Source organism: Pyxicephalus adspersus, chromosome 1, assembly GCF_032062135.1.
Source record: "Pyxicephalus adspersus chromosome 1, UCB_Pads_2.0, whole genome shotgun sequence".
NCBI classification, from domain to species: domain Eukaryota; kingdom Metazoa; phylum Chordata; class Amphibia; order Anura; family Pyxicephalidae; genus Pyxicephalus; species Pyxicephalus adspersus.
In genome coordinates this window covers 83,902,477-83,926,119 of record NC_092858.1, presented here as the reverse complement: position 1 = coordinate 83,926,119, position 23,643 = coordinate 83,902,477, and the positions used below count along the sequence as shown (strand labels likewise).

The following is a 23,643-nucleotide window of genomic DNA, read 5'->3' as shown; positions in this document are numbered from 1 at the left end:
TGTGCTTACTGAGGGCATAAACACCATACCCCATGTATAAGGTAGAGGGTAGAGCGAGAGAGGGAAACATTCTGCCCAGGTTAGGACACTCAGGTTCTCTGGTAAAGGTAGACACTGTGGTAGGACAGTTCAACTAACTGGTTATATATGTCCTCAAGAACAAAAACTCAACAAACTACCCCTAACAGGGCTGCTGTAAACAATCTTGCATGTAGCAAGGAACTGAATTGTACCTGATGGCTGAACTGAAGACACTACTATAGTATATATTAGCTAGCCTGTCACCCAGACAGGGGCTTCTTAAAAGATCAGATTTAATGGCAAAAATAGGTAAAAAGGATTTCTTCTGATCAAAAAACTTTAAAATAGAAAACTAAATGTCAGCAGGGAAAATTAAATTCTAACTCCTACTCCTTTAGTTTGTTTTTGGGGCAAAAAACGGGCTATTGATGAAGAAATTAACTTTTGTTTTTTCATCCAGCGTCCTACTTTTACAAGTGACGGTATGTCCTCATTGTGATCAAAAGAGAAAGATACTGTATATCATTTAGAGTAAAGAAAATGTTTGAAAGTTGTGAATTAGGAACATAGTTATAGATACCAGGACTTTGAAAGAGACAAGTGGAATTTTCACAGCGTGGAAAAACAAATAATATTAAAAAAAAAAAATCACCTCTTCTCTTTTGCTGAATGATCCGAGAAAAAGTGACAGCTGTGCATATTATTAAACGTTACTAGGAATACAGTTCGCTTTTACATGATAAACCACGCAAAAATAACCTCTCTAATGATCATCCAGTTACTTTTAACTTTTTGCACATGGAACCCAGGTCTGCATACATTATTATGTCACCAGAAACAATTCATGTTCATGCAACTCACTGCCCATGATATGATCTGCACTGCATCTGCTATCACTGCACCATCTAGTAAAAACATGCATCAACATGCTTCAATTTCAACAATATCAGTACCGTTTTTAAGGTTAATTTGACATTAGCAATACAGAAAAGTAAAAGGAAGGCTAAAAGTCTAATGTGAACCTGTCACCATGTTATGCACACTAAACATTTGACAACTTTTGCAGTAAAAAGCACCTTAAAGCAAGCCTCCTATTCATCTCAGTATCTATAAGCATTGTGGAAATCGTGGTAGATTCACAGCCTGCCTGTATAAAACAGCTTTTTATGGATAATTGAGAATAAAAACTTCAAACTAAAAGCATCTAGATAGTTGAGTGATGGTTTGTGTTATGGTTTAATACAGTAGGTAGTCTAGGCATAGGTACACTTTTATATTCCTGTCTTACAGCACTGGGGTCTTGTAGTTCTATTATTATTATTAAACAGGATTTATATAGCGCCAACATATTACGCAGCACTGTACATTATTGAGGATAGTTGATTGTAAGTTCCTCTGAGATATAGAATGATGGAAATTATACTTTATAAATGACTGTAAAAAGCAGGCACTTTTCAAATATGAGAAGTGGTTTAAAGTTATCTAAAACATTGCTATTACTTACCCCTTTTTATTCTTTTACATGACATAAATACAATGTGAAATCATTAAAACTGGTTTGTAGGTGGATGCAAAAATGCAGCTTAGAATTTATGAATACATTATTATTTGTATTTTTTTTTTTCAAATTAAGCAATATAATTACTTGATTTTTAATTGGTATTAGCCTCTTAAAATACCCTATAAACTAAAGCTCAGACTGGGAGGGAAAAGAGGTAATCTTCCCTTAGCAGCTAAAACAGTATTTGAAGGCATAACAGTTTTCAAATATGTATTTTGTCTGTATATTTAGCACTTTGCCTAAAGTTTGCATTTAAATTCTCATTTTTCTTTCCTACTAGAAATGCTCATTGAGCAGCAATAACACAACAAACTGTTAATGACTAAATATTCACAGGGTAGCTTTATGTAACCATTTATAAATGGTGGTTACCATAGCATTCTCTTCCACACCTAACACACATGAGGTTATGGAGGAATCACTTGACCTTGATAAGTATTGGTCCTCTTGGAGGCCTTCCTATCACCCTAAATAAGTTACCAGGTACACTCTTTGTATTGTGGAAATGTGCCTTGTGCAGAAGAGAGAAAAAGCATCAATAACAATGGAAGGCGAGTTCTCAGTGACACCCTTATTCGCCATCTCAGCTTCTTGAAAAGATGTAGTTGTAAACCTAGTCCTTCTGATAATAATCCTGCAGAAAAGATGTTCTGTAAATCCTATTATGAGGGATTTTTCAAGATGATTATGAGGAGAAGTCTTGCAGATGTTGTGCAGATGGTTCTATCAGATACTGATAGAGAGAAAGAAAGGACATTTTCTTGAAGTATTGTTTGCTCTGAGCTCTTGGAAAAGTCATTTTAAAACTTTTTGAAGTGACAACAAAAGTCACATACATGAAACTTTAGACCAAACTGCTCCAAAGCAGTACTGAATAGATGATGTTTCTCATAAAAAAAGAGATTAAAGACATTAAAGGAAAAAAAACACCACTGAACACATCCCTTTGGACAACCTCTAACCTCTTTGTTAAAATAGATAACGTTTTCCTATAGCCTCACACTAATGTTTTAAAAACACATTACTTTCATTTATACTTACATTTTCAATAGAGATTTTACAAGCAATTGTTTTGCTTTTGCAATCCACAAACCAAGAGATAGTCTTTTATGTACCAACTACTAAAACATGTCTAACCTACCTGACCATTTCCTTTTTCTTAAACATTGATGGCCAAGTTGTAGAATGATAGATCAAAGTTGCAAGCTCAGCATCCATACTCATGACATTTTACTGTGTGACAATGTCTAAACCAATTGAATGGTCACTTGGCTGACATTAAGAATAGTGCCACCTTACGTTGTGTATAAAACATTCATATTTCCAATTCTATAGGCAGACAATTAGTTAGATTACAAACAAACACATAGACTTACACAGCAGGTCAATAAAGGAAATCTATGATGAGATAAATGAAGGTTACCATTGCTCACCTTCTCATAAAAAAAACTACTTGACTTCTTCTCTTGATCTAGTATTTTTTTATTACTGTCATTCTTACACATCCATATTGCGCCCAGCAGCTGGCAGCTCATACTGCACTTTGGTTGTGCTTCTAATTTTCCACAAGTACCAAGGACAGGGTTTGGTGAAGCCAGTTACCAAACTGCTTGTTTTGGATGTGTGGCGAAACTTGGGTGAAAATTAGGTCTCCAGGGCCAACCCTCACATTTCTTTCTGTACAGTTTTCCTTAAACAAACTAGAACTAGACTAGAAAAACTCTGCACAGAAATCTCCTAGGCTACTTCTCTGGACTGACAATTGCATGAGAAAATACATTTAGAAACATATTTTAAATGGCATAATGCCTGTTTATCAGGTTTCTGTCTATCCAGAAGCCTGCTAATTGTGTGTTGTGTTCAGTTAAGAAGGTAGCTGACTAGAGGAATAAAATGTGATGACAACACCAGAAGGGTTTATAATGTAATTTTTAACATGCTAAAATAAAGGAGAACCCATTACTTTCCTGCAGGGGGACAGCAAAAAGGTAACTTTAAAGCTTTGCTTACTAACATTTGTTAATTGTGCAGCTACAATGACAACGCTTACCCATTTATTGCAATGACAATTCTAATGGGTTTTTGTTGGGGAAATGCCGGGTTCATTTATAAAGCAGTTAAATCAGACTTTCACCAAAACATTACCTGGTGGAGAATTGATCTTTGCCATTGAAACACATGATTCTCCACCAAAAGGAGCAAATTAAAGTTAATCATTGGAGTTTAGAGACAGTTCAACATTAAAGATTTTATAAAAATAATAACACACAGTTCAAACATTTTGCTTTCTTAATTATTTAGGACAATCATGTTTTTTTTTTTACAATATAATCTCACTTAAACTAATGAGAACCCCTAATCCATTGTAATTAACACTGGCAATTAAATTTAAAATGCCAGAATTGCCAATTAGCATAAATTGGTTAATATTAACAGTTATGTGTGCTTAGGATATTAGCAGCTAAAGAGAAAAATGAATGGAAATGTAAAAGGCAGCTTAAAAAATGGATTTTTTTTACTGGCTTTTGATTTCTGAAACATTTAGGTGTTCATTATGTCCTCCAGGTATTGTACCTAAACACCTTGTGTATTTGGGCTGTAGGGGAATACATTTTATATTTTTGTCCTAATAGTGTCAAGAGTATTTAAATATATTTATCTGAGCATTCAGATTAAGCATTCATATATTATGCAGAAAGATCCTCAAACAGTTAACAATTCTTTGTACATGTGAGCACCCGATTACCTTCAAAGCTGAGTGTCCTTGGACAAACAAAACAGCCTGGGAACTGGTCCTTACATTGTTCTCCATGACAACTGCAAGTAAATAAATATATTCCTATAAAGCACTTTATTCTTTACACTTTTTTTATTGCAATGATAATTGCTGGGATTATTATATCATCTGAATGGCTGTAAAAATCATTCTGTTGTAGAGAATTGATTTCTGCAGTTAAAATACATGGACCCAGGAGAGAGGGTTATTGTCAAATTTACTGCTTTATAAATAGACCCTATATTATCTTCCAACTATCCCCATGAACCACACCTCTGGTGAGGTAAAGTGTGTGTGTGGTGTGTGTGTGTGTGTGTGTGCGCATGCGGAGTGTGGGTGCATGCGGTGTGTGTGTGTGTGCATGCGGTGTGTGTGTGTCCACTAGGTGAATGCAAACAGCTTATTGGTAGCCAACCAAAAGTGTGCTTTGGAGATATAGAAAATTCATAACCATTAGACTAACAAATGTCAAATGTTGACTTTCTGTAACTTTTACCAATACAATTTTTAGAAGTAATATCTTGGGCCTGGAAACCAGGCATGTGATTGTGTTTCAGTGACAAAGTCTAAATGCTTTAACCTTAGCTAGTCCTAACTGCAAGGGCTTTTGCAACTCTAGATTATGGCATTATTCTATTCACAAGATATAATTTAACAAACAACAGTCAAAGTTAAAGTTTAAAGTTAACATATTCCTTCTTAAAGATCACAACAATGACTCTGCAGTAAGGATTTGGGAAGTTTCAGAGCTACTCTGCTTTGTGCACTGCATTACCTGCCCAGATTTTGGTGTAACAAAGTAATAGAAAAGATTCAAAAATGTTGTTGTGAGTTTTTAAAATGTACAATTTTTCACAATGCAAACATATAGAGATACATGAGGGTTTGTTTCAAGGTACTTTTGTTGTTTGCTTAGAAAATTTAAATGCTTTACAATGTGCAATTACTGGAAACAGGTGTACTTTAAGAAATCGTCTACCTTATTTAAATGAGATCCTTATAAGTTTTAAAAGATTTGATGTTCATACAACACCCTTTCAATTTTGCTTATTTTAAAAAAGGCTAGTGCAATATAAAATAAACCAGAAATGTGCCATCTGTCTTGATTATTGTGAATAGAAATAATCAGTAGGTACAAATGTTTTGTAACAAGACCAACTCAAGTCAGTCAAGACTCCCATTAACAGTCCCATATAACAATTCACAGAACAGGTAACAGTAACATTTTGGGAAACAAGCCTTCCTTATATGTTCACTTATTTAGCATGCAGAAGTAGAATTTACATTACTTAGCATGAACCAGTTATAATATATGGAAGCTTATCCATTGTTTGCTACAATGTTTAATCCCTGTGACAAACATCAATAGTAATTGCTGAAGCATCAATGCATCAATCAGGAGCTTTGCTACAATCTTCAGCCTGTGACAAATGATTGGCATCTTTGACTGCTAATCTTTTTGTGTCATACAAGATGTTAATTGCTAAAAATATCAATTTTATCAATTTTTTTTGCTCATGGGATCGGATGATGTCTCAAGAGGAAGCACAGCATCAATATATCTCCTAAACCATGCCCTTACCTTGTACAGGCATGACAAGTAGCCATAAGTATGTAAGAAAAAAATAACTATAATATCATAAAAATCCCTAAAAAGGTAATTCACAGAGAACGAAAGTAATAATGCTCAATGTTCATTGTATGCATTACAACTACTTTGATCTTTTTGATTTAATATTGTTACTACAGAGACAACACCTATCACTGATCTAATATTGACATTTAAAGGGCAAAGCCAAAAGCGCTTCCCCTCCACCTAGAAATCATATTCGAAAAATGGAATGCATTGATATGGACCGTTTATTTTTGGCTTTGCTATCCATCCCTGCTCCCAAAACAGCCCGCTGTCCAGAGCCCCTACAACTTAAAGGCAGATATGGAAGGATAACACAGAGGAAAAGTCATTTAAACTACCATTAAGCATTTGGATTTTAGAAGGAAATAACTGCACTGGAGTGATGCCCACAAAAAATAGATGTAAAAATCAAAACAATGAAACCCAAGACCAAGATTTGGAAAGTGCCAACCATTTAGTATAAATTCAAGTAAAAAAAAAGCTGAAAGGATTAACAGAAAATAGAGAACAAAGAGATGTAAAGGTAAAAGTTGTTTCAGGTTTTCTAATTGCTTTTGTATTCTTCATTCAGCTAAAGATTCAAGGGCTCCTGAGTTTTAGATACAACATTTTTCCATTATGTTAGAACGTTGTTGCATCTATAATTGTTCATATCGCACATAGAAAATAAAAAGAAAAATGTGAATAAAAGAATTTGAGAAAAGTTTTTGAAAGGACATTTGCATAAAACAGATCATTTATATGACAATGCTTTCTTGAGGATTTCAATGCAAATGCATGCAAAATGAATTATAGACTCAAAGGGATGTTAAGACTGGCCTTAGTGATGAAAGACAGAACACATGTACTTTTCTGTGTTCCACCTCTGTAGCATTTACATAAAAAATGTTTATTTAAATACACTATTCCCTCTTACATAAAAATGGTTCTACAAATAAAGCTTAAGAAAGACATTTAAAAGAGTTATTTTTTTTTTGCAAAGTGATATATATAGAAAAACTTTCACAAATTTCAGACCATGACAAGTCAGATTGTTTTGTTAAGAAATAAGGAAATTTCAGTAAAAAAGAGAACCAGACAGCTGCCACAGACCATCATAAAGGCTGAGAGACATAAAAAAGTGATAAGCTTTCTTCAATACAGCAACATTTTTTGAAAACTAGAAAAGTAAAAATACTAATAAGAAAGTACCATAACCCTTTTTAAAATCCAGTTTAAATTAAATACTGTACTTGTTTTTCTTAATGGCTAACCTATAGAAATATCTTCTCCTCCCACCATTGGGCCTGATTTATTAAAGCTCTCCATGGCTGGGGAGGATACACTTTCATCAGTGAAGCTGGGTGATCCAAGAAACCTGGAATAGATTTCTTCAAATAAATTTGCTATTTGATAGCAAATGTTTTGAATCCTGGACCAGATCCAATATCAGGTTTGCTTGATCACCCAGCTTCACTGATGAAAGGTTCAGCTTTGGGGAGCTTTAATAAATCAGACCCATTGACTTCGTGGTCACATCCCTGATTCCATTGATTAGTTGATAGTCTTCTCTCCCCCATGTCCCCTTTTTTCCCCACTTTCCAGAAGTTGAACATTACAATCGGATCTCACTGATTGAATTTTTTTTCTGTAATATTCACCATTTTATTTTCTATTTCAGCATTTTTTCCCCCCTTGAAGAAAAAGTTTGTTCTGACTTTTTACCATTCACCCGTGCTGTGTTCCGTCATGGGTATATAGTGTTTCTTATCCATATGTTTTTTGAGGTACAAATGACAATAGCCAATAGTTGTTAATATTTGTGCTATAAAAAAAACTCAATAAAAGCTATTAAAAAGAAAACAAACATTTGTTTTGTTTGTTTTCCATTTGGAGGTGCCAATCACCTAAAGTTTTTCTAGGCTACTTCCTGTGTACATGCATGCACTCCAGTGATTGCTGAACGTAATTTCTTGTGGCTGGGTTTTCTAATATTGTTAATTTATAGATGACTTGTCAATCATTTTTGACAGATAAATTCAAAACCAATAACCTCAGCATCCCCTTTATACAATTATCCATCCCAATTTCAGTTTACCAAAATGTAATAATATTTTAAAAGCAAACGGTCATTTGCTATAATATAAATACTATAATTTACCCAAACCATTCTTGTCGTATTTGTTATTTATATATTCTATTTGATGAAAAAACAATGAACACCAATCCTATACATTCCACGAGAAAATTTTGAGGACTCCACTATCAATGTGTTTGTGCCTACTTATTGTAAAATCCTAACTCAGAATTAGTTTTTATGTTAGGGTTTTTTTAAAGCAAGACACTGACAAAATAAGGTTCTTTTCCTCTATAAATGTAGCCAAATTTTGTGTGTTAGTATAGGAGGAGGAGAACTTGAATCATACTACAAACTTGAAGTAAATTATTTTTGGATAATGTACTACTAACTCTTGAACAAGACCTTTCTTTGGTTGATAAATCTCCCCCTGAGCTTTTTTCTTTGTGCTGTGAAAATATTACCAGAAAAGAGCTTATTAAAACTGCCTTTTGTGCACAGGGAACAAAAAATAGATATTATGGAGTGTACCTACTGTAGAGAGGGCACAGTAAATTAACCTGTATACCTTTTGTATTATGGGTTTACTGCACTTCCTTTCTATAGACTGATTGCTTTCAAAGAAAGTCTTGTAATGAAAGTACAAGATTTATCAATCAAAGATGGCTGGATATATGATTCCTAAATCCTCCAGCTAACAAACAGCTTTGTAAAGAAAGGTCAGACTGACCAGGAACTGCAAATTCAATAACTTTACAGTCTGAATGCTCGTGGAATTAACATTTGTGTCACCGGTCCAATTATGACTATACAATGGTGTTACTAGGCTGCAGTTTTTACTACACTAGTACCTATTCTATTTAAATGTTATTATGGAAACTTGGGACTATAGTTACAAACAGAAACATAATAAACATTACCCACAATAAAGTAAAAGACAGCTGTCAGGGATATATTGTTTAATAGTGAAACTTGAATTAGTGAGGAGTATACTGCAGAAAGTTGGAGCATTTCTAGAAGTTCAACCTTAAGGGGATTTCATCAACAAGCGTAAAACCATGAGGACAAAAAAATCATGAATAAAGGTCTAGATATACATTCTGAAGCCAGAATAGGATCTAGGAAAACCCCGCACAAGGAAATAGCAACAAAAAGCACATTTCTAGTGCAGAAGAATAAGGATCATTGCCAGGATATCTTTAACAGTCTTAGTGCCAATAGACAAAATTCCATTTACTTCCTGTTCATTTGAAAGGTGTCAGACAGAACAGGAATTGAAGGTAAATATACAAAACATGAAAACAAATGGCAATACCAGAGACTTTTTCAGAATGGACACCTACACAGAATTCAGCTCTCTGAGTTCAAACAAGGTATCCAACACATTGTATTATGCCAAATAAGCAGTCTGAGGGCTTAAGGCAAATCCTTTGGTTTTAAGATCCCCTGAAAAGCAGATGCTTTAAGTAATCAACTCAAAAGTAGTTACCCAAAGGGTATCAAGTCATAAAAGATGCAAACACTAAACTCAAAAACATAGAAGATTGCAGTTGGGCATGGTAAGTATGAATATAAAGAGTGCTAAAACATAATAGACAAAGAAACAATACAATGTGATAGCTGGGTTAGATGTTGTCTAGATAAATACATCCACTAGTAAGATCTTCATAGCACAAGGAAAGGGGCAAGGAGAGGTGTGGTAAAAATGGCCTTTTTACAAAACAGGATTAGACCACCCAGCATTATTATGCTGTCAAGTTTTGGCACAGCACCGAAAACTTGCGAGGTGCACTGACTGATCAGAACAGTTAAATGTAAAATATGACAGAACTATGCAGATAAATAATAATTGTATGACTGTGTTGGGAAAATGATCTATGTTACTAGCTGGAACATGTTATAAGCTCTGCAAAGTGATACCAAATTTGTCCAATTTAAAATTTAAACAGCAGAAGATTTCATTCCATGTAAAATGATCTATTTATATAGTGGACATTACATTTTTTTTGTCATTTCCAGTGCTCATTTCCTAAGTATGTTCACTGCAACATTTCTCATGTTTGCTGTCCTGATGGTTTTGTTAGCTCACATATAACTGAGAAGAGTGGAATGACATTTTAGTAGCTGGCAGGGAGTCTTCTCTACTTACTGGCATCCAATTTACATGAACACCAGATGTTGCAATGAGCTGCAACCATCATTAGAGGAAGCACAAACAGAAAGAAAGGAAGTAGGAAAACATAAAATACACACCGGACAATGGATGAGATATAATATAAGGTGTAAGTTATGTGTGTTATGCACAGAGCACTTATTATTTAAATGTTTTTTTCTGTTTGTCACTGTCACTGGTGTGGTATTTGTGTGCCACTTTTTTGATGGAGGGTGCTATTCCCTTATGGGCTAGCCCTGAAGTCTTGGAGAGTGCCTTGGCCTAAAAACCAGGCGCTCTCCCTCAGTGGGAGTCTCTCTTCGGGAGAGCTCCCAGCTTAGTATCTTGTGGGACCTGCATGGGCGGGTCCCAGAGAGAAAAGGCCCCTCTCTGGCTTCGGTCAGGGGGGCATGTGTGTCCATCCCGGCTTCGGCTGGGTGGGCTTAGTATCCAGCCCTCGTCTGGAGCTTTGCTTCGGAGGGTTTGGAGAAAAAGGGTGGCCCTTCCTCTTTTGAGGAGGGATTACCAAATAGTACCCCAGTGCACGTTTTTTGTGTGGTGTTTTTGCACTTACACTTTTTTACCGTCACGGGGTGTGTTTTAGCACGGATCGCGAGATTCGATAAAAAAAAAAAATAAGGTGTAAGTTATTGTTAGGACGTATCAGGCCTTTTCTCAGAGCAGGCAGTGAAAAGAAGTGCTTTGCCAATTCCTATATACCCCACCATGCTTCTAATAAATGGTTAATAAATTGTGAATTTCACATATTCCAAAAAAAAACATTTCCTACAATCCAAGCAGATATAATATTATTTAAAACAAAATTTCTTTATAACTAAACAGCCTCTCTATTTTTCCAAATCCACATTTATGAATCTTCTGGGAGGTAAGCCAGTTATTATACATTATATCATAAACGTTTGTATTTAACTGATTGTATGGGGTTCACACCTAAATATTGATTGAACGGTGGTGTCAATTTATTTTTCACATTTTTTATAACCATTTAAATAATAAAAGTCGTTTGATCAAAAATATGATATTCAGAAAATGTATTAAAAAAAGAGAATATGATACTGTTTCTACATTACTTATATATTTTGCTTGTTAATGTTAAACTACTGACAAGCAGTTACAAGCGGATTGGGCAAACCAAAGTGGTGATCAGGCTGAACAATCTTGAGGCAGGTAACGTTTGCCTTTTCTTTCACAAAGCAGTTACGGTATGGACTTAGGGCATGTACAGGAGCTAGTGATATTAAAGCTGAGGGCTTTAGCTTTCTATTAGAAGAAACTTTCCTCTAGGTTGTAAAATTTTTATTAATTTCTATTTTTTATAGTTTTCATCACTCATGGAAGTTAATGGAGTTGGACACAAAAGCTAAGCTTAATATTCATTCAAAATGTTTGAAAAATGAAAGATAAAGAGAACTTGTGCAAATTAATAATAACTACCAATAGACTAGAATACAGAAAACACAAAGAGTGATTAGGCAAGACTGTCTGCCACCCTGAGCCCCATCATGTTCTGACATTCTAAAGTTTTGGACATGTAGTAACTCAAGATCTCAGTCTCTACTGTGACCTTTAATAGCAACCATGGATATGCTTCTTACTTGTGCAAAAATGAAATAATATTCATAGACACATCCACTGAATATTCTTTAATTACATTCTGTCTTTTTCTGTCTTCCATGTACTGCCTAAGGCAGAGATGTTCTGTATTCATTTGTTCCTCAGGGACCTGTCATGCAATACACCCCATTCTATAAATATTGAACAGTCTAAAGTAGCAGATTTACAGCTCCATTTCAAGCGTCCCTCCAATTTGTTTTCAGATTGATTGGAATAAAGCAGCTAACCAAAATGTATAATAGCAAACTGTTATTTGGCAGCTTTACATGTGAGCCAGCATATGCCCACAACATCTACATTTATCATCAGCATAAGTAAACAGACCACTTGATTATCAGCCAACACTTTACAGATGTGAGCTGTATCGCAGATGTCACTGTCTAGATATAATGGTAAATATAATGTGTGTAAACACGATGTTAAATTAAAGCTTGAAAAAAAGAGTTTTTGCCCAAAACAACATTCTGTAAAACTAAACAGAGGAATCAATAAGCAGTGTTTGTCTTCCAATAATTATTCCAAGTTTAGTTCCCTGCTGGCAGATGATCCAGGTTAAAATGAAAGACCTGTCACCATGCACGACCAGAGCTAACTTTCATTTAATTTCTGCCATAAAACAACAGCTGCAATGTAGCCATCAGTGGGAGAAATAATTAAATCTCAGCTAACCAAACTCAATAAATCAGGCTGAAGCAAAACCTCACTATTTTTTTTGTTAATGCTGAAATTGCCTATTCTCACATGTACACACACAAATCCAATATAACTATATCTGAGTGTGTATAGTAAGTGTTAAAAAAAATAGGACCAGTATCTGCATCTTTTTTGAGCTTTGTGTGACAAGAAAGAAGAAGAGCACTGTCAGAGCCCAGAGATGACCTCCAGTGGGCTTTTGTGCATGTTCCATGTAGGTGGCATGCAGGCCCAACATTCGGTTTTGGAGCTTTCTGGCTTTTGACAAAATAAATTGGCAGATTTGCTATTGGCCAATTCTTCTCACAGGTGTAAACAGGTTTACACTAAGCACATGTGAAAGAGGGTGATGCTATGATGACCCAGCATGACTTGTTTGTTCAGATATAGTCTGGCCTGGGGCATATCCTCAAAGGCCACACAGAGCTCCATGTGCTACCTCATGTGGTGAGAGCATGTAGGTAGTTCCTACATGACAAAGGCATTGGTTGGCCTCCATGTTTCTCCGTCGTAAATTGAATAGAAAGCCTTTGGGATATTATGTATCCGTCATCTGGCTTACATATGACCTGTATGAGATCCCCCCCAGGGCATATGACATCCCCCCAGGGCGTATTCTGCCTCTATTGGAGGTGCATACAGGCACTTAGTGGCCATACAAACCACTGAGCTACATTATGATTTTTTGTAATGAAATTCATGCATATTCAATCTTTATATGACTTCTGTTCTTGTTTTTTTTCAGTGTGATTTTGAATCAAGTGGGTTATTATTTTTGTTTCCATAGACCGTTCTTGTGTCATTTAGTTCTTAATGAAGTCATTTTATTTTAGATTCTGATACACATGATTAGGTATTGAACATGACCACAAATTCAATCCAACCAAACTTGTTATATATTAAATGCAGGGGCTGCTACTGATGATTTATTTTGGAAAGCTCTGGTGGCTTGACTGTAACTGACCCACTGTCTTCAGCACTTTATTAGTAACAGAATTAAAAAAAAGTATGCAGTCGAGAAATTTCAACAGTAGTTCCTAGTTACATAACTGCAACATTTTGAATCAATTAAAAGTTATAACAGCTAGGCAGCTAGTAGTTTTAGAAGCAAAGCACATGGCGTCCTGTAGTGATGTAGCAGCCAGAAGATGGAACTACAGCACATAAAATTGGACCAGGCAACACACTCAGAAGTGTGTCAGATGTCAAAGTTCTGTCAGCCCCATAGTCTTTCAAGAGACAGGAAAGCCTGGAACCAGAGAATGAAGGGCATAGGAGGAAGGCAGACATGACCTTGGGGGACAGTGGGTCATAGAGGAAAGGGTTTAAGGGGGGTGAGGAAACTGAGTGGTAGAATGTGAGAACTGGACAGTTTCAGAGAGGGTAGATGGGGTAAGATGGTACAAAAGGGAAGAGGAAAAGAGCTAGTGTTCGTTGGAAAGAGAAGTCAGTAGGGGAAAAGAGTACCACATACGTCTATGGCTGAAGTCCACATTGTCCTGTTGGAGCTGCAGGCGATGGCTGCTTCCCAGGGTGCTGACTAGCTAAAAGTGGCTACAGTGCTGCGGGGGGGTTCCTCGACTCCCTTTACTAGGTCAGAAGATTAGCCTGCTCAATGGGTGCACCCACTGGAACATTTTAGTCCGTCATTCTCCCAGAGGACGTGCCAGTGTTTAGGAGCCCCTTCAGGGACCCTCTGGGCTGTCCTGCCAAGCATGCAGGTCTGGCCGTTTGCTGTCTAATTTGGTCTTCTTGAAGTTTTTCCCGATATTGGTGGCAAGGGCTTTGTGGCGGCAGGAGTTTGAGAATTAAAAGTTTTTAATGCAACAATTTGGGGGTGGTGCAGGTGGTCAATAGTTGCTCGGCGTCTTCTCCACGGTATTAGGCTGATGGTTGGTTGGTTTTGCTCAGTTTACTGTTTTAGGTTTTCTTGCAAGTGAAGCATGTTACAAGGTTTTCAGTTGGCTGATGCTTTGTCTTTTCTCCCGGTGGGACTGATTTCACAGATTGGAGCTGGAAGCGGAGCAGTACGAAATGCCGCGCTCATCAGAACTGTGGGTGATCGTGTTGGGATCCTGACGAGTCACTTGGGATCCTGACAAGTCACTTGGGATCCTGACACTCGATGTACTGGTATAGTCAGCTGTATGGAGGGAGTGATGGCCGCTGTGTGCCTAGTTGCTGTCTTTTGGTTCTGAGGAGGATAGGGTGGCTGGGGTGCTGAATCTGTTGCGTCTCTGTTGTTTTAGGCAGGGTTTGTCTTTTACTGCTGTTCAGTGGAGGTTGCCGGCATTGTTGTTTTGGTTTAGGCTGTCTGGGCTGCAGGATGCTACGATGAAATCTTCGGCCCAGAAGGCCAAAAAGGGTTATCGAAAGGGTGGACCAGGTGGGATTGGTGGTGCCTGGTAACGATGAGTTGTTGTGCACGCTGGTGGGCCGTTTGGGGTGTGCTTGGCCATGGTTTTGGCCTTTTTAGTGCATAAAGGATAGTGAAATTGGTGAGTCTAGCCATGGCTGGGGGGCTGTTTGGGGATGTGGTGCTGCGTGAGACAATTTAGTTGTTTACAAAGTTCTGATGCATGCCTGGTTGCTGTGTTTTTTGTTTTTTTTTGCTGTGGGTTTTATGTGTTGCATGTGAGAGCGTATTTTATTTGGTTTTAATTTTTTGCAGTGTATGGTCTTTATTTCATTTGGATTTTTTAACAGTGTTGATTGGTAACAGTTCTTTATCCTAATGGTTAAAGGAAAAAACCTATGGCCATTTAAACTGCAAAATATTTTGTGCGTTTTGATTTAAGGATGGTCATGGGGGGAGGGGGGCTGAATTAAGGAAGAGGGTGATTTGTGCTCTCAGAAGGATAAGACCTCTGACATCACTTTCGCCATGGTAGATCTGTTTCAATGCCAGTAGTTGATTCCTAACCAGGCAAAGTTTCAGTGAATGTCAGATTTACTGCTTTCTAAATTGACCATTCTGTGTACAAATTCTGTAACTTAAATTAGGCATAAACAAAGTGTAGTGCAATTCATTTTGGGGGGTTCAGAATAGTGACAGAAATAACTTTTTACCTAGATTTATTTTAATAATAAATTTATAACTGAACAGTGGCAGAGTTACACCTCAGCATCTAGATGAGCTAACTGTACAAACTTTCTTACTCCAATAATTAACACACAAAATCTACTACACTTTTTGTCCTATGGTACAGAACAGAAATAGAAATAGCTTTTTACCACGTTCATCTAAACCAGTAATACATGTTCCGGTTTAAAAATGTAAAAACTGTAAAAAACCCAGACTAAGTTACAATTGTGATGAAATGCATCCAATTAATATTAGACCAGTGTCAGTCACAACACGTATTCTCACGCCACATAATCTTTTCAGAACTCCAGTCTAGTAGATGTAGTAGATGTAGTAATAAATAGAGAAATACCCACCCAGAGCTGGCCTTCACAGGTCATAGTCTCCACGCAGATCCCTCTTTAACCCATCTGGTCCCAACACAACAGTTGCCAGATCAGTAGAAAACTAAAGTATCAGAGTTCCAAAATTCAGTGTGTTTCTATAGCAGGTGCAGATCCCTGACAAACACTACAAATGATTACTGCAATGGTGGCTGGAGAACGCTACTGCTTTTATTAGGGTCTGGGTGGAGATATATACCATATGATACAGGGATCAAATAGGACCCTATCCAGGTTGACTGCACTAAACACAGAGACCCCTAAAATATTTTTTAGGGAGGGGAAACTAGGCAATTCTCTACACCTTCACCTGGGCACCAGTTAACTGAATGGCTGGGGGTGTGGTAAGCTAGACTAATGTGCATTCGGGACCCCAAGTTATTATTTGCATGGGGCTCCATTTTATGTTAAATTGTCCCAGCTATTTACTGGGGAATTCAATAGCATATCAGGATGTTACGCGTACATCAGGAATTTACAATAGTGCATTTTTGTGTAATGTCCTTAAGTTGCAATACAAATAAAAAAAAGCCTTTTTTATACTCCAAATGCTATACCTGCATCAGCAAAAATGAAAGCAGATTGCTAATAAAGGTTCAAATAGACACGCTGGCAATCCACATCAACAAATTGATTTGAACATTACTGTATGCAAACCTTCTTTAAAGCTTTTTATTTTATACAACAGTTGTGCTTTTTTATTGTAGCTTTTAAGCTTTGTACACATGGTCAGATTTATGTTGTTTGTTATGGTCTTTCATTGTATTTTCCAGCAACACTGGAACAACTGCTGTAAAGACAGCACTGTTTAGATCTATGAAGAGAGGAGGACATGCATGAAGAGCCCCATGACTCCCTTGATCACAGGAAACAGTAGTTATACCCGTACAGTTGTTTAGTGATCAGCCCAGGCCCATCATGCCACGGCATCAGGGCATGAATTTCCATGCAAGATGATAAGGACCGATTGTCTTGGACAACAATTATCTAGCAAGACTACATAGCATTGGTCTAAAGTCTAAATTAAGTGTTATGGAAGTGCACTTAGTCACATAGTACATAACCATAGGGCCTGATTTTTTAAAGTTCTCCAAGGCTGGAGAGGATACACTTTCATCAGTGAAGCTGGGAGATTCAGCAAACCTGGAATGGATCTATTGCAGGATTTAAAATATTTTCTAACAAATAGCAAATGACTTTTAGGAAATCCATTTCAGGTTTGCTGGATCACCCACCTTCACTGATGAAAGTGTATCCTTTCCAGACTTAAGAGCTTTGATAAATCAGGCCTATAGTGAGAACCTGCATACATTTACATCATATGTTGTTCCCTATGAAGTATAGATGCTCCACCTAGTGGCCGTATTTACAAGGATTCAAACGAGGCAAATTAAAACCGATTCAAAGACCAAATAAAAAAAAGAGGCGTTTAAAAATGCTGAAATATGAAGCTGCAAGAAGTCATAGAAGTTTTGCTGTCTTGTACTAACTTTTACATGATCAGATAGCATTACAATTATGGAATTGGAAAGTTTTATTAATGTCGTTTAGAGCAGTTGTATGCTGGATGATAGAGAGGAAATCCCTCAGGAAAACTGGTATATGTCATCAAGAGACAACGTTCTAGTTATCTGCCCAATAAGACTGAAATTGGGTAAACAACAACTAAAAAAAAATACAAGTAAAAAAAGTAGCTTAACATAAACTTTTAAAAAACCATTTTGTCATCAGATATCATCGATAGACTCAATGTACAGGTTCAATTTAAAAAGATGTTCACTTATAACAACGACGGAGCAGTTAGATTCTATGCTGAATGTTTGTTTGGATATTGCATCCTAAATGTACAGTTACAATTTTAGGATTGTTTATGTAATCCAGTCATAGGCTCTGGGTGTTGATCTTTTATGTTTTCCCTTTATTTTTATGTACATGTTACTTGTTATCCTGTTAATATGACTATTTATATGCTCATTTGTTCCCCTTTTGTTTGTTACTTCTTACTTTGTTTATGGATTACATATTTTCTACCTTGAAAAAATCTTCAATAAAAATGATATTTAAGATACAAATACCATTGCCGCAACTAATAAATAGCTGAGGGAAAAAAAGGAGAGGGAAGAGGATAAACTTTTGACATTTTTAATTTGCCACTACAGAATGCTAAAATGTGATATCACTCAAGTCTAATGATTCACAGCTAAGGCACCATGCTCTGCTCTGGAAGCAGCGAGATGTTTCACAGATGCTCCATAACTAAAAATACTGGGTTAATTAAACGGAATTAGAGTGGAGGTTGATGTACGGTGGCTCGTTTCAGTCCTAGGTCCCAGGTTTGAATCTCAGCCAGGACTCGATCTGCATGGAGTTTGCAGGTTCTCCCCATGTTTGTGTGAGTTTCCACCAGGCACTCGGGTTTTCTCCCACATTCCAAATACATGTGGATAATTAGCTTCCCCCCCCAAATTGACATTAGATTGTATTAGGACATAAATAGCTATATTAGTGACTTTACATTGTAAGCCCCTTGGACTATGGACTTTATAAAGCTCTTCATAATATGTCAACGCTATATAAATACTAGTTAATAATAACCATAATGATGCAGCAGTGGAGCACTAGAAAGTTAAACAATGGCCGTTGTATATTACCTGCTACTAAGCTTACTGTTATTTAATTTATTGCTGGAAGTTGCATACACACAGTGCCAGTGTTGATCTACAAAGGGATATTAATTTATTAAACTAAAGGGCATTATCAAGAGCGCCTAAAGTTCTCATTTGCTTAAAGCAGGGGAAGATAAATACCAACATCAATTTTTTATTTTGCTACGTCTCATTAAAATTATTTCTGTTACTTCCTATCTAATAGACTTACCAAAAAGTTGGAAGATATCGTTCCACTTTAGGGAAAATTTCCTCCTAGCTTTCATCGGGGAAAAGTTTCCCTATTGGAGGATTCCCCTTTATTCCTGTTTTGAGGGCAAATCAAAATTTTTATCCTGAATCTTTCACCTTTCCTTGTTTCAAACCTGCCTCAATTCCCCAATTAACTTTCAATTAAAACTTTTGAATTTAAATATTTTTGTTTTTGGAAATATATTTTTATTGACCCAGGGGCATCAATATTGAGATTTTGCAGTATTTTAGTTTATATGTAAATATTACAGCACCCCCAATAGGTTAATCTAATCTAAAGCTGTCCCAAGAAGTAAACGGTTCTTGGGAGGGTTTATGTAAGTATTGGTAAGTTCAAGCAGTAATGCAGCTGAGCTATTATAGTCTTCTTGTTATGCTGCTAGGATGTCCATGAACAGGAGCTGACATTCCCGGATTTATCTCTGCTCTGTTTATGTAAATGTAGGCAGCTTTAACTGAGCTAATTATTACTATGCTATTAGACTTGACTCTGGCTGCTGCAGCATGGAAAGTGGGCATTCTTGGACAAGGAATGGATGTTCTTGAATTTTAATTGCAATTCTTCAATGACCGCTGTGCTGCTAGGCATTCCTGAGATGACTTAAGTTATGTGCAGACCACCTGGGTAACGGCAATTATTAGCACCAGCGACAACTGCAAATTGTTACCTGGAGGCAGCTCAGAAGGGGTGGGCTCCATGATACTTGAAGCCATCCAACACAAAAATAAGACAGAGTCAAGATAGCTGATGCGGCTTCCATTGTTTGGTGTGTGGAATTCCCAGGATACAGGGAAATAAGCTGAATGGATTACAGTATAGTAAAGGAATCTCTACAAATGAGCGCAAATAAATTTAAGGCTGGGATTTAGCTATAACTTATCCGATTCTAAAACTGTTTACAATTTTTACTCCATGATACAATAGATCAGAGTTTCTCAACCAGGTTCCCTCCAGAGGTGGCTAGGGGCTCCTTGAGCAATGAGAAATTTGTGCCTCAGTTCAGTTTTGGTGACACCAATTAACTTTTTGGCTATCTCTAAGGGAGACATGACAATGTAAGAGGCATTACGCCTACAGACCAGTACACTAATGTGCTGTGAGCTGTGGATAAAGTAATTATAGTGGAGTTCCCTGAAGACCTGAAAGACCGCCATGTTAAAAAGTTTGAATAAGGCTGCTAAAGAATATGAAGGGATTTGGCCTACAGCAAACTATGCAAAAACATGTTCAGAAATGACAAGAATAAATAGATTTATAAGTGAAAGGATGACATATCAAGAACCGTGATCAGACAGTAGCCGACTCACCTCTTCCTTTGGCCCAGGTATACGTTCGATTCATTGTAGCAGTTCTTAATTCTTGAAATTGAGGCTCAGATTGTATATTTCTTAAGTGAATTTCACTTGTTTTGTTTGAGATTTTTAATGGTAAAATGTATTTTGGGATACCTTTGTAAAACCAAGCTCCGGACCTCTTCCAGACCTGTAAAAAAAAAGTATAGGAAAATGGCATGTTAAATGAGACTGTTTAAGTAGGTTTCGGGTGGGTTATGATTTCCCACACATTCCCAAAAACATGCAGTTCGTTCACTTGGCTCATCCAAAAATTGCCTTTCATTTGCATGAAACAATAAGCAGCAGGGGGTGGGCTGTAAAGCTTCTGGGTCCAATATGGATGCACAGTTTTATTATTAAAGGAATAACTTAAAGGAAAACTAAAAAAGTAAAACTAAATCTTTTACAAAAATGTAACTTTGTAAAATTGTTTACACAAAAGGTCATCTAATCCAAATCTCTTTTCACCATTCAGAATTTATTTCGACCAATACATGTATTAAATAAAAGGAACAGTACTTGATGATCTTTGCACCCAGTTATAACTGCAGCCCTCTCCCTTAAGACTTCAAATCTTATAGCTGGAACAAAGGTCCAAAGACAAAATAATGTTCACTTGGACAAAGGGCCAAATACTGTATGTAATATGCATACCAATCATCTAGAACACAAACACTTATCTAAGGGTATTACATACCTTTATATGTACATACATTTTACACATTTATAAAAAAAATAATAAAATCTCTAAAATTATTTATTCATTATACTTTCTATTCTAATGGTTCATTATACAGTATGTGGAAGTACTAGAATACCCTACGATTACTGCATATATGGCAGAATAAAAGACTAAAGCCGAAAAACAACCAAAACAATATGAATGTACCCAAATTTGTATTCATTAGGACAATTATTTTAAATGTAAGGACTGATAATACTGTTCATGTCCACTACTCCCTGAAAGCTGCATGAAAATGTTACATTATGAGAGTCATTACAAGTAATGATATAATTATACATTTCAGACAGTCTGTCGGTTAAAAGAAATGTAACAAGCGCAGTTTGTGCACATTGTGCTCAGCAGCTGAGAATAAAATCAAATTTTCTATAGTTAAAAGCTCAGGCAAGAGAAAAGCAGACATTATTGCCCAGGCAGCATTATATGCACTCCAAAGCTAGCCTACTGTGTGAAGCTGCTGTGTTTGACACAAGCCATTCTGAACTTGGAATCATATGAATACTTCTATAAATTAGTTTTTCAGAGCAAAATGATACTTACAAATAATACATTACAGTAATAACAGTGCTGGAAGCTGTGAAACTGACACTATGTACTTTGAAAACCTTGAGTCGATCAGAGATGGGATTTTAAAACAGCCAAGTAAAATATACTACTCCTTACCTTTGTTGTTCTTGTCATTTTTTCATAAAACCACACATATAAACACATACCATTTGGTTTCAGTGTTTTTGTTAAGTATGCCAGTAAGTTGTCACTGCAGGCAATGAAATGATGGTATTCAAGTTTGACGGCAAGCCTTTTTTTAATGGGCTAAGGCTGGGTCTACACAGACAGTTTTAAAAATGCATGTAAACGGACCGTTCGCATTTACTACTTTTACTAATGTTTTTTTAAGCTTGCCTTTAAACCACTGGAAATGCTGGCATACGCATTTTGACAGCGTTTACGTTTCAAGCACTGTGGGAAGGGAAACTGGCCCCATTGAAGGCGTTTACCTGCATTAACCCTTCATTTTAATTTTTAAAATCTTGCAAGGAGCATTACCAATAACACTAAAAAAAAACTGGCCTCAAGGAAACGTCCTGGTGTAGATTAGCCCATAAGAATGCATGGGAATTTCAAACATGGGCTTTAAAGCCTCAGGTTAAACACTGGGGAAACAGTCTGTGTAGACTAAGTCTAAGGAAGAGTTTAATTTCTCTCTCAAGTCTGTGCCTGCATATAAAAAGCATTTTGTCCCTGCAACACACATAAAAGAAATGAGGAATATAGTTGTCACCAGGACAAAAAAGGGTTGTGAGCAATAAAATACTGGTCTTACCTATCCCCACTTTACTTATTATTAGCCATTCACTTGGGGAGTTTTCCCATCCTTCAAAATACAACCTCACAAAAGTAAAACCTAAAGAACTTGTAATTGAATGTAATGTTACACATCCTGCCCAGGCTGTTGTGCCTTGCAGAGCATAACCTTGCGGTTTAGTGTACAATACTTTACTGAAGAGCTGATACACAAGTCAAAATTGCAATCTTTCCCAATGTCACCCTACCTTCATCAATTGTACCTACTGTAAATCCTTTGTTTCTTACTGTGTATTCCACAGAGAGAGGAGACAGAGAGATGTGCATTGGACTTGATTAGAATTTGACACATGACATGTCCCCCTTTTTAGCATGTCATTGTTGCCTTAAATATACAAGGTCTGCCCCTGACTTGCCTTACCCTAGACTTAGTCTCACGGCAATATCACTGTAACTTAGTGTATAATGCCCTCTTGCTCAGGACTACTCCATGATCTTGATTTATACTCCTCCATACGGAACCTTGCCAATGGACTCACAGGGGTAGCACCCCTGGCTGACTTATCCCCCATGCCCCTGGTATTTGTTAATATCCCTCTTTATCTCTTGATTTATATGCCTTACATTGTTATTGAAATGACTGATAAAGTCAATAAAGAATGTGACCCATGGCTTGGTACACATGCTTGATATGCTAGATGATTGTACCCAACAGTCATGATGTCATTCATCAATTCACCCTGGAGGACGGAGCAGGGACAAACCCCATTCTTTCCCATGGAGAAGAGCACAGAAGTGTACCATTTTTCTAATTTTACTGCCCCCCCCCTCCCCCTCCCCCTCCATAGAGCTGAACAGCACTGTATGTACAGTTACATTTGTTCTCCATTCATAAAAAACAATCAGAAAATTTTATTTCCAGCAACAGAAATCTGACATCTATACAGGGTTGAACACTGTAATTTCTTGATAAAACAGTAATTGTAGAGTGAGACAAAAAAGTAAAAAAAATGGACTAATCATTGAGGATCGGTGATGAGATAAAGTGCCCCCACTAATTTTATATATGATGTAAATTTCCCATAACTGTAATATTAGATAGGAAAAAAGCATTATTCCTATTGACATTTTTAAAAACGTTTAGGGCTCAAATAGCTAAAATCATATGATGCCTGTAATTTAATTTTTAAAATAATGCTCAGTATTGCACTTAGAGGTGACCTGTATTTTGTATTATTATATGTGGTCATTCTGCAACACACTATCCATTTCTGCTGTGAAGCTACACAGATCTCAAAAGCCAAATCACAGAACAGTAAACGGACATGCCCTTTATACAATGATG

At 36.7% G+C, this 23,643-nt stretch overlaps 1 protein-coding gene across 3 annotated transcripts in view; it reads right to left on the bottom strand.

Moving 5' to 3' along the window:
• LOC140334207 (rab effector Noc2-like) overlaps positions 1–20,496 on the bottom strand; it is a 46,260-nt gene extending 25,764 nt beyond the window's left edge. Inside the window, exon 1 of one of the 3 annotated variants that reach the window (XM_072416404.1) lies at positions 20,225–20,496. In XM_072416404.1, coding sequence (XP_072272505.1) covers positions 20,225–20,429 — 205 coding nt within the window. In that variant the 5' untranslated portion in view covers positions 20,430–20,496. The remainder of the gene's footprint in view (positions 1–20,224) is intronic. The other 2 variants (XM_072416414.1, XM_072416423.1) reach the window with 2 other exon arrangements.
• Positions 20,497–23,643: the final 3,147 nt, after the last annotated feature.